We start from the raw sequence: 14225 nt of genomic DNA, 5'->3' as shown, positions 1-14225 counted from the left end.
TTTGGGGTCACTTAGAAATGTCCTTGTTTTCGAAAGAAAAGCAATTTTTTTGTCCATTTAAAATAACATAAAATTGATCAGAAATACAGTGTAGACATTGTTAATGTTGTAAATGCTATTGTAGCTAGAAACCGCTGATTTTTTTATGGAATATCTACATAGGCGTACAGAGGCCCATTATCAGCAACCATCAGTCCTGTGTTCCAATGGCACGTAGTGTTTGCTAATCCAAGTTTATGATTTTAAAAGGCTAACTGATCATTAGAAAACCCTTTTGCAATTATGTTAGCACAGCTGAAAACTGTTGTGCTGATTAAAGAGGCAATAAAACCGGCCTTCTTGAGACTAGTTGAGTATCTAGAGCATCAGCAATTGTGGGTTCGATTACAGGCTCAAAATGGCCAGAAACAAATAACTTTCTTCTGAAACTCGTCAGTCTATTCTTATTCTGAGAAATGAAGGCTATTCCATGCGAGAAATTGCCAAGAAACTGCAGATCTCGTACAACGCTGAGTACTACTCCCTTCAAAGAACAGCGCAAACTGGCTCTAACCAAAATAGAAAGAGGAGTGGGAGGCCCCGGTGCACAACTGAGCAAGAGGACAAATACATTAGTGTCTAGTTTCAGCAACAGGCGCCTCACAGGTCCTCAACTGGCAGCTTCATTAAATAGTACCCGCAAAACACCAGTCTCAACATCAACAGTGAAGAGGCGACTCCGGAATGCTGACCTTCTAGGCAGAGTTGCGCTGTTCTGTGAAGGGAGTAGTACACAGCGTTGTACGAGATCTTCAGTTTCTTGGCAATTTCTCGCATGGAATAGCCTTCATTTCTCAGAACAAGAATAGACTGACGAGTTTCAGAATTAAGTTATTTGTTTCTGGCCATTTTGAGCCTGTAATCGAACCCACAATTGCTGATGCTCCAGATACTCAACTAGTCTCAAGAAGGCCAGTTTTATTGCTTCTTTAATCAGCACAACAGTTTTCAGCTGTGCTAACATAATTACAAAAGGGTTTTCTAATGATCAATTAGCCTTTTAAAATCATAAACTTGGATTAGCAAACACAACGTGCCATTGGAACACAGGACTGATGGTTGCTGATCATGGGCCTCTGTACGCCTATGTAGATATTCCATAAAAAATCTGCTGTTTCCAGCTACAATAGCCATTTACAACATTAACAATGTCTACACTGTATTTCTGATCAATTTGATGTTATTTTAATGGAGAAAAAAAAAAGCTTTTCTTTCGAAAACAAAGACATTTCTTAGTGACCCCAAACCTTTGAATGGTAGTGTGTAGAAACATCTGAAGGATGATCAATGGAAACAGGATGCACCTCAGCTCAATTTCGAGTCTCATAGCAAAGGGTCTGAATACTTATGTACTTATTTATATTTTCTTTAGTTTATCATTCTACCGTCATCAACATTTTAATGCATTTTAACCACTTGAATAATTTCAAAGCTCACAACATTAAATTACACATAATTTAGAAGCCCATTTCATAGAGAGTGTTACAAAATTAACTATATTTAGTAACTTACTTTGAAGAGATGATGATTGGGTCTAAATAGGCGTTTGGTAGTCTAAATTCAGTGTACTTGTCTTTAACTGCCATTTCCCGAAAGTCAGACTCTTCCCACACATATGTTGTCAAGTTTTTATTCTAGAGAAAACATTTTTGGGCGCCAAAAATGCATTCTACGTACATGTCTTTTAGTATTTTACAGATAGAAAGGTATTTATCCACAATCTGCTATGGACAAGTCTGGTCCTGGAGTGTCTTAATAAAATGAAACCAAAACATTTAAGCTGACTTCATCCAGTGTCCAAAACATTTTATTTGCGTGATATGCAAATATGTGCATATTAATGAAAATTCCCTCATTTGCATATTTTTATAAAATATTTCAGAAATATTTTAATACAAAAAAGTATTATATTTGTGTCTACATTCAACTGGTAAAAGTTGATTGTGATATGATTAAGGGGAAAAGATTACCCTATGAGGGTGTTCTGCCTGGCGTTAACTTTTATTGACACTAGTTGCTCCAAAGAGACTGAGCACTATTTCAATGACTGTATGTGTCACAAATAGAGAGCTCTAAAGAATACCTGTTAAAGCTAGAATCCTTAATTGAAACAATAACAAAGCGTTATCCCCGCTCCTGTATCGCTAAAAAGCTAAGGGATGGGGCTGGAAATATGTAACCACTCTCAAATTCATGTAGCAACAATGGATTATATCTTTACGTTGGATGCTCAGTATGAATGAGGATCTACTGTATGAGATCAACATTGTAGTGTCCAGTTGTGGTGTAGGATTGGACAGATGAGTGTGTGTTGGGCTGTTGAATTTGCTAGGCACACCCTGGTACCTCAATGGGAGTGTGGGAAGACACTATCTATGACACCCCAGCCCAGGAATCTGAGATGAGTGTTAAGCTCATCGCCGGACTCTAAATCATCTTCTCTAATTAGGACAACTCCTCCATCTGCACTGGAGAATAAAGATGAGAACCTTTCTCCTTCATACTGTTTTGACTTAGGGTTGGTCAGGTGGTGTGTGAAAGGAAACATTAACTAATGCTTTTAACAAAAAACTAGGTTGACAAAAGTCTTCACAAAGAGCTAAATTAATGAGAGGGTGTAGGTGCTTGTAGAGTAAGGGCTTGGGGGGGGGGACGGGGGACTAAATCCTTCAAAATTGATTTCCTGAACAGGCTAACCGCAGCCAAGCAGGGATGGAGGGATCTTTGTGACCTGGGCGTGAATGTGACATTGTTCCTGGTTTCTGAGGTGGTGCTCCTCAGGGCTTTCCTCTGGGCTTCAAGTCCACTCCATCTCAGCCAGGTTTATTGTTCCTCTGTGCTACTCCAGATCTTTATCCATCTCTCTAACATTATGAGCCTCTAGAGGACTGAAAGGGATGTTAAAAAGACACCAGTGCTTGAGTCTTGTCTACACTGTATTTCTACATCTGTACCTAAGGGCAAGTCTTTCCGTCTACTACGGCTTTGACTCTCACTGACGGATGTCTCAAAATAGCTGCACGTAGTACCATGGTGTGGTGTGATGTGTTGCATGGTTGTGTATTCTGTATGGTTGGTGCACTAACAGGGATAGTACTTACCTGGTGTGGCAGAGAGGGATGGGAAGTGAGATGCAGAGGAAAGGATCAAATGTGTTGCTCTGTTTATGACAATGAGGGCAGGTCAGCGATGACCTGTGGAAAGAAAAACAAGATTGTGTGATGTTTGACGCCTGTTTTAGACACCTGAACATGCACTTCTGTTTCAGGCCAGCAGGAAAGTGCATCTTGCTATAAAAATGGACACACTGTATGTACAGTACATCTTGATGTTGCTGTAGAGATTTTACATGGGAAAGATAAGTGATGTAAGTGGGGTGGGTAGTGGGGAAAAGCCTCACGGTGCAACTGGTCCTTTACATGGGAACCAGCACGCAGCAATTCCCTAATGATCACTAATACCATAATGGGGAGAATAGAGGACAGCCCTAAGAGATGGCTTGCTTCCTCCCTATATGAATGTTCAGGCCATAGGACTCTTACAAAGGACAGGAAAATATAGCAAATCTTCCATTCTACCAATCTTCCATTCCACACCTGGTTCACACACTGGTTCCAACAGACCCCTTTATGTTTAGGAGAGGAAGTTGCTTATTCTGGCAAATCACTAATTGTTTGAACAAAGACTCAGAGGGCATTTCCATGGAAGTCCTCAGACTGCAGTGCTCTTGAACTTCACTTGAATTGAACTTGACTTGAAGTACTTCTAAATCCTGTAATAGCTCTATGGCAAGAACTCCATGACTGGTTCTTCTAATCAGGAAGCGAAAAGCATTTCACAAGGATGCCTGAAACTATAAGAGCCTTTAGGACTGGAGAGGAATGTACACTGCTCAAAAAAATTAAGGGAACACTTAAACAACACAATGTAACTCCAAGTCAATCACACTTCTGTGAAATCAAACTGTCCACTTAGGAAGCAACACTGATTGACAATAAATGTCACTTGCTGTTGTGCAAATGGAATAGACAACAGGTGGAAATTATAGGCAATTAGCAGGACACCCCCAATAAAGAAGTGGTTCTGCAGGTGGTGACCACAGACCACTTCTCAGTTCCTATGCTTCCTGGCTGATGTTTTGGTCACTTTTGAATGCTGGCGGTGCTTTCACTCTAGTGGTAGCATGAGACGGAGTCTACAACCCACACAAGTGGCTCAGGTAGTGCAGCTCATCCAGGATGGCACATCAATGCGAGCTGTGGCAAGAAGGTTTGCTGTGTCTGTCAGCGTAGTGTCCAGAGCATGGAGGCGCTACCAGGAGACAGGCCAGTACATCAGGAGACGTGGAGGAGGCCGTAGGAGGGCAACAACCCAGCAGCAGGACTGCTACCTCCGCCTTTGTGCAAGGAGGAGCAGGAGGAGCACTGCCAGAGCCCTGCAAAATGACCTCCAGCAGGCCACAAATGTGCATGTGTCTGCTCAAACGGTCAGAAACAGACTCCATGAGGGTGGTATGAGGGCCCGACGTCCACAGGTGGGGGTTGTGCTTACAGCCCAACACCGTGCAGGACGTTTGGCATTTGCCAGAGAACACCAAGATTGGCAAATTCGCCACTGGCGCCCTGTGCTCTTCACAGATGAAAGCAGGTTCACACTGAGCACATGTGACAGACGTGACAGAGTCTGGAGACGCTGTGGAGAATGTTCTGCTGCCTGCAACATCCTCCAGCATGACCGGTTTGGCGGTGGGTCAGTCATGGTGTGGGGTGGCATTTCTTTGGGGGGCCGCACAGCCCTCCATGTGCTCGCCAGAGGTAGCCTGACTGCCATTAGGTACCGAGATGAGATCCTCAGACCCCTTGTGAGACTATATGCTGGTGCGGTTGGCCCTGGGTTCCTCCTAATGCAAGACAATGCTAGACCTCATGTGGCTGGAGTGTGTCAGCAGTTCCTGCAAGAGGAAGGCATTGATGCTATGGACTGGTCCGCCCGTTCCCCAGAGCTGAATCCAATTGAGCACATCTGGGACATCATGTCTCGCTCCATCCACCAACGCCACGTTGCACCACAGACTGTCCAGGAGTTGGCGGATGCTTTAGTCCAGGTCTGGGAGGAGATCCCTCAGGAGACCATCCGCCACCTCATCAGGAGCATGCCCAGGCGTTGTAGGGAGGTCATACAGGCACGTGGAGGCCACACACACTACTGAGCCTCATTTTGTCTTGTTTTAAGGACATTACATCAAAGTTGGATCAGCCTGTAGTGTGGTTTTCCACTTTAATTTTGAGGGTGACTCCAAATCCAGACCTCCATGGGTTGATACATTTGATTTCCATTGATCATTTTTGTGTAATTTTGTTGTCAGCACATTCAACTATGTAAAGAAAAAAGTATTTAATAAGATTATTTCATTCATTCAGATCTAGGATGTGTTGTTTAAGTGTTCCCTTTATTTTTTTGAGCAGTGTAGTTCAACAATGGCTTTGCTGCATACAATCAAAACCAGTTGACAAAGCTATGGTTTCTTTGCAAATCTGAATTTCAAGCATACATTTCCCTCTTCCCACTTTTACCCAGCAATGAGATGTTTTAAGCCAGTATTTCCCTATTCCTTTGCTTTAGTCTTTTTCATTGGATCAGTGCACAGAGCTTTCACTTTTCCAGCCTGCATGTCGGGAACCTTTACAAGCGGTAGCCTACCATGGAAAACTTAGCCAGAGCAGAGCTGTTTAAATGTGTTTCCCTTCTAGGAAGGCACCTGCCAGACCCACAGAGGGGAGAGGGGGAGAGTGAATAAAGCCCTATTCAACTCAACCCAGCTGACACTGGCTCTGAGTGGAGCTCTCTCTTGGTAGAGTGGATCACTCCCCTACGGATGTCTTATTCTCAACAGGAAACAGAGGAGCTGCCCATGTTCCTTGCATACAAATAACACTAAAAAAAATAGATGTCCTGTGCATGGTAAGGAACACTTAGGCCTAAAGGAAAAGGAGGTGATATTCCCGTGATGCCTAATGGATGAAGTGTGAGCAGCACTTGAGAGGGAATCCCTGTCTTTGAAGCAGTGATGCTGAAGGGTGAGAGTTTGAGTCAGCTTAAACATTAGCCCAGCGGTAGGCAACTAGATTCAGCTGCGGGACGATTTTTGACGGAGCGGATGGTCGGGGGCCGGAACATCATTATAATAATTTGTACACTGCAAATTGACCACAACTAAGCCCCCAAAAAGATTATATTTGAAAATAACAATCATTTCATACCTTAATTACATTGAGACACCATCACATACACCGATTGTACAAAACACCCCTTTGCCCTCAGAACAACCTCAATTCGTCGGGGCACGGACTCTGCAAGAAGTTGAAAGCATTCCACAGGGATGCTGGCCCATGTTGACTCCAATGCTTCCCACAGTTGTGTCAAGTTGGCTGGATGTCCTTTGGGTGGTGGACAATTCTTGATACACACGGGAAACTGTTGAAGGTAAAAAATCCAGCAGCGTGGCAGTTCTCGACAAACCGGTGCGCCTGGCACCTACTACCATACCCCGTTCAAAGACACTTCAATATTTTGTCTTGCCCATTCACCCTCTGAATGGCACACATACACAATCCATGTCTCAATTGTCTCAAGGCTTAAAAATCCTTCTTTAGGCCTCCTGAGTGGTGCAGCGGTCTAAGGTACTGCATCGCAGTGCTTGAGGCGTCACTACAGACCTGGGTTCGATCCCAGGCTGTGTCACAACCGGCCGTGACTGGGAGTCCCATAGGGCGGTGCACAATTGGGCCAGCGTCGTCCGTGTTAGGGGAGGGTTTGGTCGGGGGGGCTTTACTTGGCTCATCGCGCTCTAGCGACTCCTTGTGGCGGGCCGGGCGCCTGCAGGCTGACTTCGGTCGTCAGTTGAACAGTGTTTCCTCCGACACATTGGTGCGGCTGGCTTCCGGGTTAAGCGGGCGGGCGTTAAGAAGCGCGTTTTGGCGGGTCATGTTTCGGAGGACACATGACTAAACCTTCGCCTCTCCCGAGCCCGTTGGGGAGTTGCAGCGATTAGACAAGATCGTAATTGGATCGCAATTGGATATCATGAAATTGGGGAGAAAAAAGGGGTAAAAAACAAAAACAAAATAATTAAAAATCCTTCTTTAACCTGTCTCCTCCCCTTCATCTACACTGATTGAAGTGGATTTAACCAGTGACATCAATAAGGGATCATAGCTTTTCATGTGGATTCACCTGGTCAGTCTATGTCATGGAAAGAGCATGTTTTGTGCACTTAGTGTGTCTCTTTTTTATTTGTGGGAATACTTGGGAACAGATTTCCTAAATTAAACTATTTTCCAGGTGATTTTAGTATTTTTTGACCAAAAACTAAAATCCTATTTTTTCAACAACAAAAAATTGTTGTTGCCAACCCCTGCACTAGCCTACCTCTAACTGAAATGGGTAGAACTCTAAAAGCCATTTTTCCAAGTATCGGGAACTTCAGTGTCACCTTACCTGAAAAATAAATTAATTAATTATATTTGTTACAACAGCTATTATTAGTACTCCTGAGTGGCGCAGTGGTCTAAGGCACTGCATCGCAGTGCTAACTGTGCCACTAGAGATCCTGGTTCGAATCCAGGCTCTGTCGCAGCCGGCCGCAACCGGGAGACTCATGGGCGGCGCACAATTGGCCCAGCGTCGTCCAGGGTAGGGGAGGGAATGGCCGGCAGGGATGTAGCTCAGTTGATAGACCATGGCGTTTGCAACGCCAGGGTTGTGGGTTCGATTCCCACGGGGGGCCAGTATAAAAAAAATATGTATTCACTAACTGTAAGTCGCTCTGGATAAGAGCGTCTGCTAAATGACTAAAATGTAAATGTAAATTATTAGAACAATCTACTAAAGGTTAAGGGTCTAAAGCAGGGTTCCCCAACTGGCGGCCAGCGGGCCGAATTTGGCCTGTGGGTGGTTTTATTTCACCCCCCAAGTTTTCTGAGAAAATATATACACTACCAGTCAAACGTTTGGACACACCTACTCATTCAAGGGTTTTTCTTTATTTTTCCTATTTTTTACATTGTAGAATAATAGTGAAGACATCAAAACGATGAAATAACACAAGTGGAATCATGTAGTAACCCAGAAAGTGTTAAACAAATCAAAATATGTTTTATATTTCAGATTCTTCAAATAGCCACCCTTTGCCTTGATGACAGCTTTGCACACTCTTGGCATTCTCTCAATCAGCTTCATGAGATAGTCACCTGGAATGCATTTCAATTAACAGGTGTGCCTTCTTAAAAGTTAATTTGTGGAAATTCTTTCCTTCTTAATGCATTTGAGCAAAATCAGTTGTGTTGTGACAAGGTGGGGGGGTATACAGAAGATAGCCCTATTTGGTAAAAGACCAAGTCCATATTATGGCAAGAACAGCTCAAATAAGCAAAGAGAAACAACAGTCCATCATTACTTTAAGACATGTAGGTTAGTCAATACGGAGAATTTCAAGAACTAAGTTTATTTTTGGTGGTCAATTTGCAGTCTACAAATTATTTTTAATTATGGTCCGGTCCCCCGACCATCCACTCACTAAAAAAATCGGCCCGCGGCTGAATCTAGTTGATGATCCCTGGTCTAAAGATTGGCTGTTAATTATTCTCAGTGAGCCTGCAGCTTCACCTGCTACTTGAAGATGTGTGCTTTTATCACAACACTGCATCTCTGGGTTCAAAAGGTCATGGCCCCTTTAGAGATTGTTGATATGTAAGGCATCATTCAGCAGGTGATCCTGAGCATCCAGACAAAACAAAGGAATTACCTTGAGTCACAGTAATAATCTCAAAAGGGCTTCACAGCCCTATATATACAACTCTCCTGCAGAAATATAAATAAATTAAGCGGCGAGACAAAACAAAGGTCACCCAGTCAAAACGATTCAGACAAAGAGAGGCAAGATGCTCTGAGAGAGAGTGGTGGGTTGTCGTGCCACTGTGAAAAGGCTGGGCTTCCAGTGAAACTACAGTACACCACGTCCTTAATCTGACATGCTCTGCTGCCCGCCGTTTGGTTTCACTCTAATGAGCAGCGCTTGACAGATAACAGAGATTTTCACTGCATTTTACCCATGCCAGGCAGTGAGTCATGCTGTGGGATGAGAACAAAACTAGCTATATCAAAGCTTTACCTTCACGAACTGGGCAATGCATGATTTGATCAGTCTACAGAGTTGTAGAGAAATAATAGTTCAAAATCAATACTTCCAAAGTTAGAGTAGGCACTTCACTTTTACGGAGACATCACAGTCAGACAGAGAGGATTGCAATAACTGTACTGTAGAGTGTACCTGACATTTCATAATCAATCAATTGAATGACACCAACGTGATGAACGACAAATCAAATCAGCATCAAAAACTAAAAGGCCTGTCAGTTTATATGAAGCTTATTTGTACACAGATTAAGTATTGTCAAGTATAATGGGCCTGGTGATTGTATAGTGACAAACATACCCATTACAGTGATAATACTCTGGCCTGTCAGTTGCATTATATTACATAGTGTTACACCCAGGACTCAAATGCTGGAGGGCAATGAGAGAGGGACAGAGGAACAGTTAACAAATCAAAGATAGGGACTCCAAAGGCAGTTCCTAAAACAAATAGCACAAAAAATATATTAATTATATGTCACTAATAGTATTATATTAGTATTTAGTATGAAAAATAGGTAATCACATATGATACATACAGTATTTTACAATTCAAACATCACAGATAGGAAGAGGATATTTATATTCGAAACAGGACACTTCTCTGACCACGAGGACTCTGAATCACACTTTCACACATTATTCTAAAAAATCTTTGACAGTGGCTTTTCAGTCTTACACTTTCACGCCAAGGTCTAAATCCTCATCTCAGACAATGATGCTCTTGCCTGAGTCAGTGATCTGGACTGGCCTAAGGGACAAAATCAGAAGGTTATGGAAAGATATGGCTATGGAATATTCCTTGAGAGAAATTACTGTACAGTCCAGAGCTCTTTTCCACTGAACTAAAGCCATGCTGTAGCTAAGAAATGCAAAGTTATGCTGTTTTTGAAGTTATACTGCATGTTTTATGGTTTGCTAGTAATCATCAGTCAAGTGTTGGATTCCAGTCTGAATCCTCCTGGTTGAGTCTGGCACAGTGTCTGAGTGGGTGAGCTAGCTATGGCTGCTTCCTCTCTAGACACGCCCATTTCCCAGGTGTCAAAGCAGAAACATTCATCAGTGGGTAGCAATTAAGGGATGTGCTCTGACAGACGTATTAATGGCATAACACCAAGCTGCCAATTTTCCAAGGAATTGGCAGATGGAGGAAACAAAAACAAGCAGGAAATTACAAAGAAAATAACAACTTCCACAGAGTGGCAAGTGTTCTAATTACTTCACGACAGAGTTAAAAGGTCCAAATATACATCTGTTCTATTGTGCAGTTGTTTGCATAATTCCTTGTCAATATAGTACGACATTTGTCAAGGTTATCCATAGAAGAGTACAGCTAATGTAAAATTGGGGGCTTGACAGAGATTTACAGATGCACTTGGCAGTTGGATGCAGAACTCTCATTTGGCGCCTCTGTGAGAGGGGCGGACAGCCAAATCATGATGAAGGTACTGCAACAGCTCCACTACCTTCAGCAGCTCCAGTGATCTCCCGACCACAGCTGTGAGATGCATCTGTTTCATAGAAACACTGAGGAGGCTTTATCTCCAAGATTAAATGAACACTTGTGAAGGCTCTGGGTTCAATTCTGCTGTAGCAGGCGCTGAGGGGCTCTGAACACTGATTGAAAGGAATGTTATAAGGAATAAAACTGTGAAAACTCAATCAGGTTCATCATTCATAGCTTAGAAGGAAAGCTACTAGAGCAAAGATTGTACACTTTTATTCAATATGTAGGTCATCTATGCCTATTAGCTTTGTACAGCTGTTGTTTTTCCACTTGACCTCCAACAAAACCCAACCCCCCCACTCATTTTACTCCGGACCATAAAAGCACTTGAAGAGGTCCCTAGTTACCTAGGAGACATAAAGGTTAGGTGGAGGGGCAGTCTTTCTTACTGCACGCTGTGCATGGGCCTTGTCAGTATTGATGCTCCAGCTAGGCTCAGTAATTACTGGAATGTCTGCAGTGATTTAATGAGGTTACTCTTTCTCCTGCTAATACATATACAACCCCTATTCACATAGAGTTATAACGACATCTCCATTACACATGGTGTATCTGATCATTACAATTTAATCCAATCAATGAGAACTGGATCAATGAGTCATCGGTAATCGAATGTGATGTGGGAAAAAAAGCCTCCATACCTAACTCTGCAATGGTTGTACAATAATTGTAAAGAACTTATAGGAAAGGTGCAAAACCCAATAGACCAAATTACAGGCAGTGTTACCGATGGACCAACAGCTTATACCAAGACAAGCATGAAACCGATTTCCACACAAATGACCATAATTGCATTGAACTGTATAACATATGGTTCATAATTAAAGGAAATGCATTAATATTGGAATGGGCAACAAAGTTTTACCCAATACGTTTTTGTTTAGCCAACCTACAAAGTTGTTCTATATCTGACTCAATCTCTCAATAACAGACTCCCTCTCAACCTCATCCAGGTGCACTGAAAGGAATAGAACAGGTTATACAAAAACACAACTGGCTCCTAATGGAAATAAAATACCAAAAGCTGTCACATTTTGAAACTTTTTAATTATTTATTATTCTCTAGCATTATCATCTAAGGAGCAGGTTGAGCCATGAAAAAGATTTCACAATGAACAAAATAAAGAAAAGTAACTCTTCTGTTTTACATTCAAGACACTGAATCGGAGGGAAATTGTAGACTGACACAAATATGAGAGACAATTCTCTGTATAGTAATTTGTTTATTTTTCACCTGTCCTTCAAGGTGCAAGGCAGCAGTTTTTACATTAGCACAAGTCCATGACTTTCCACATTAGGTGCCTGGGGTTGAGTCAACTGTATTCTACTCAGCTCAGCTCAGATGCCATCAATGCTTGCAGGACTAAGGTGCAGATAGTAATAGGGCTATTCTCTAGCATTGCATTGAGAATACAGTATGCTATGGGCAGACCAGGCAAACTGTCCATTTATATATCCAGCTCTACTGGTAAACAGGGCCTATGATACCTAGCAGGTGGTTTAGGTCAGGGTCAGGTGGTGTGTAGGGGAGGAAACTCACTTGTATTGTGCCTGGAAGTGTTCCTGTACAAAGCTGTGGCGTGCCCCGGGCTGCTGCGAGTGGGGAGGCTCAGTGACCATCGCCTCCTCTGATATACCAGGGCCCTGGAATAGAGAGTGGACAAAGAGAAATACATCATTGTCACATCTACAATCTTTAACAGTACAAAAACATCAGGTTCAACTCAATCCACTGCTATGCGGATGAAACCCAGATTTACATCCACACCAAACCCACCTCTCACCCCCGTCTCTGATCAACTGTCTCCAGGACATCAAAAACTGGATGACACCCAATCTACTCAGACTCAACAGCAATAAAACTGAGGTCATGCTGGTGGCTCCCAAGGTTCTCCTCAAGAAAATGCATTCCAGGTGACTACCTCATGAAGCTGGTTGACAGAATGCCAAGAGTGTGCAAAGCTGTCATCAAGGCAAAGGGTGGCTACTTTGAAGAATCTCAAATCTATTTTGATTTGTTTAACACGTTTTTGGTTACTACATGATTCCATATGTGTTATTTCATAGTTTTGATGTCTTTACTTTTATTCTACAATGTAGAAAATAGTAAAAATAAAGAAAGACCCTTGAATGAGTAGGTGTGTCCAAACTTTTGACTGGTACTGTATATATTTAAAAAACATTATTTTTGTTTTAAAGCGGTGGCAACAATTTAGCAGCGGTGGGCCACTGCTTCTAAGTGAATATAGGGGAAACACTGGACTCAGAGGGGATGAACAGATCAGCATAAAATATATTAAATTAATATCCGCCTAGTTCGAAAATTGTGGGATGTTGTTCAGCAGTCTTATTTTCCTATTAAAAGGGGATATTCAAAGGCAGTGGAAAGTATTGACATGAATGCAACCCGCTTGGGGTACTTCTCTCTTTATTCTTTAATCCACTCACCTACAGCAGAGCTGAACTGGCCTTGGAAAAAGATAAAAGAGGAGGAAAAAGCGATAAAACTAACAGAGACTGATCACTGAAACCATGCAAGGTCAAAAAAACAAGCTGGTCTGGGACAGCACACAACGAGGGCATAGCAGAGCTATGTGATAATGAATGACGTCTCCTAGTCAGAGATTAATTGAAAACTGTCCCCTCATCAGTGCTGATTTGAGTAAACTAATCCAGCTAGCCCTAGCAGCACCGTCAACAACAACAGCAGCCATGGTCTTTGCTCCTCCTTCATCGTCACTTCTGAGGGTGTCTCTATTCTAATGGTGGTTTGTGGCCAGTGTGACTCTGTGGAATAATAATTACTGCAGATGCTGTAATGACACACCATGGCTGCAGATCATTTGAAACCAATGTAATGTCAAATCTGAATCATTCTCTCACTATGGTATCAGGGTCATGGTTGCACCATTTCATAAAACCACGCTGTCTTGTGACAGGAGTGCCAGGAGATGTAGTTGTGATGGATATTTTGGTACAGCAATTGTAAAAACTAAACAAAAGGTACCATACCATAGGCACTGAGACAGGATGGATGACTGAGAAAAAGAGAGGTAATACTGTATAATGTCATTAGGGGCATTCATTAGGCATAATTACCCCTCTCATTTCCTGGGATGAAACAAATATGTTTTATTGTCACATTCACCAGATAGGTGCAGCGAAATGTGTTGTTTTACAGGGTCAGTCATAGTAGTACGGTGTCCCTGGAGCAAATTAGGCTTAAGTGCCTTGCTCAAGGGCAAATCAACAGATTTTTCACCTTGTCGGTTCGGGTATTCGAAATAGCGACCTTTCGGTTACTGGCTCAATGCTCTAACCGCCATCCCTTCATGAATGTCTTTGAAAGAAATCATGGTAAATCAATTTAACAGCAAATAACAAAACAATTTGCTGGCTTGATTATCGATCAGTACTGTTACTGAGCTCTCACAATCTCTCTTCGAGGACGTGTGAAACTTCAACATGCCTCTGCACTATAGTCAAT

General features: G+C 42.5%; 1 protein-coding gene across 1 annotated transcript in view; it reads right to left on the bottom strand.

The window, feature by feature from the left end:
* The window catches only part of LOC121568977 (ubiquitin carboxyl-terminal hydrolase 43), a 102332-nt gene that overhangs the window by 53458 nt on the left and 34649 nt on the right, over positions 1–14225 (bottom strand). The window contains exons 3-4 of the mRNA XM_041879525.2: positions 12279–12382; positions 3141–3233 (exon numbers count right to left, since the gene is read on the bottom strand). Of these exons, the coding sequence (XP_041735459.1) occupies positions 3141–3233; positions 12279–12382 (197 nt within the window). The remainder of the gene's footprint in view (positions 1–3140; positions 3234–12278; positions 12383–14225) is intronic.

Source organism: Coregonus clupeaformis, chromosome 7 (genome assembly GCF_020615455.1).
Source record: "Coregonus clupeaformis isolate EN_2021a chromosome 7, ASM2061545v1, whole genome shotgun sequence".
NCBI lineage: Eukaryota > Metazoa > Chordata > Actinopteri > Salmoniformes > Salmonidae > Coregonus > Coregonus clupeaformis.
This window is presented reverse-complemented; position numbering and strand designations above follow the sequence as displayed.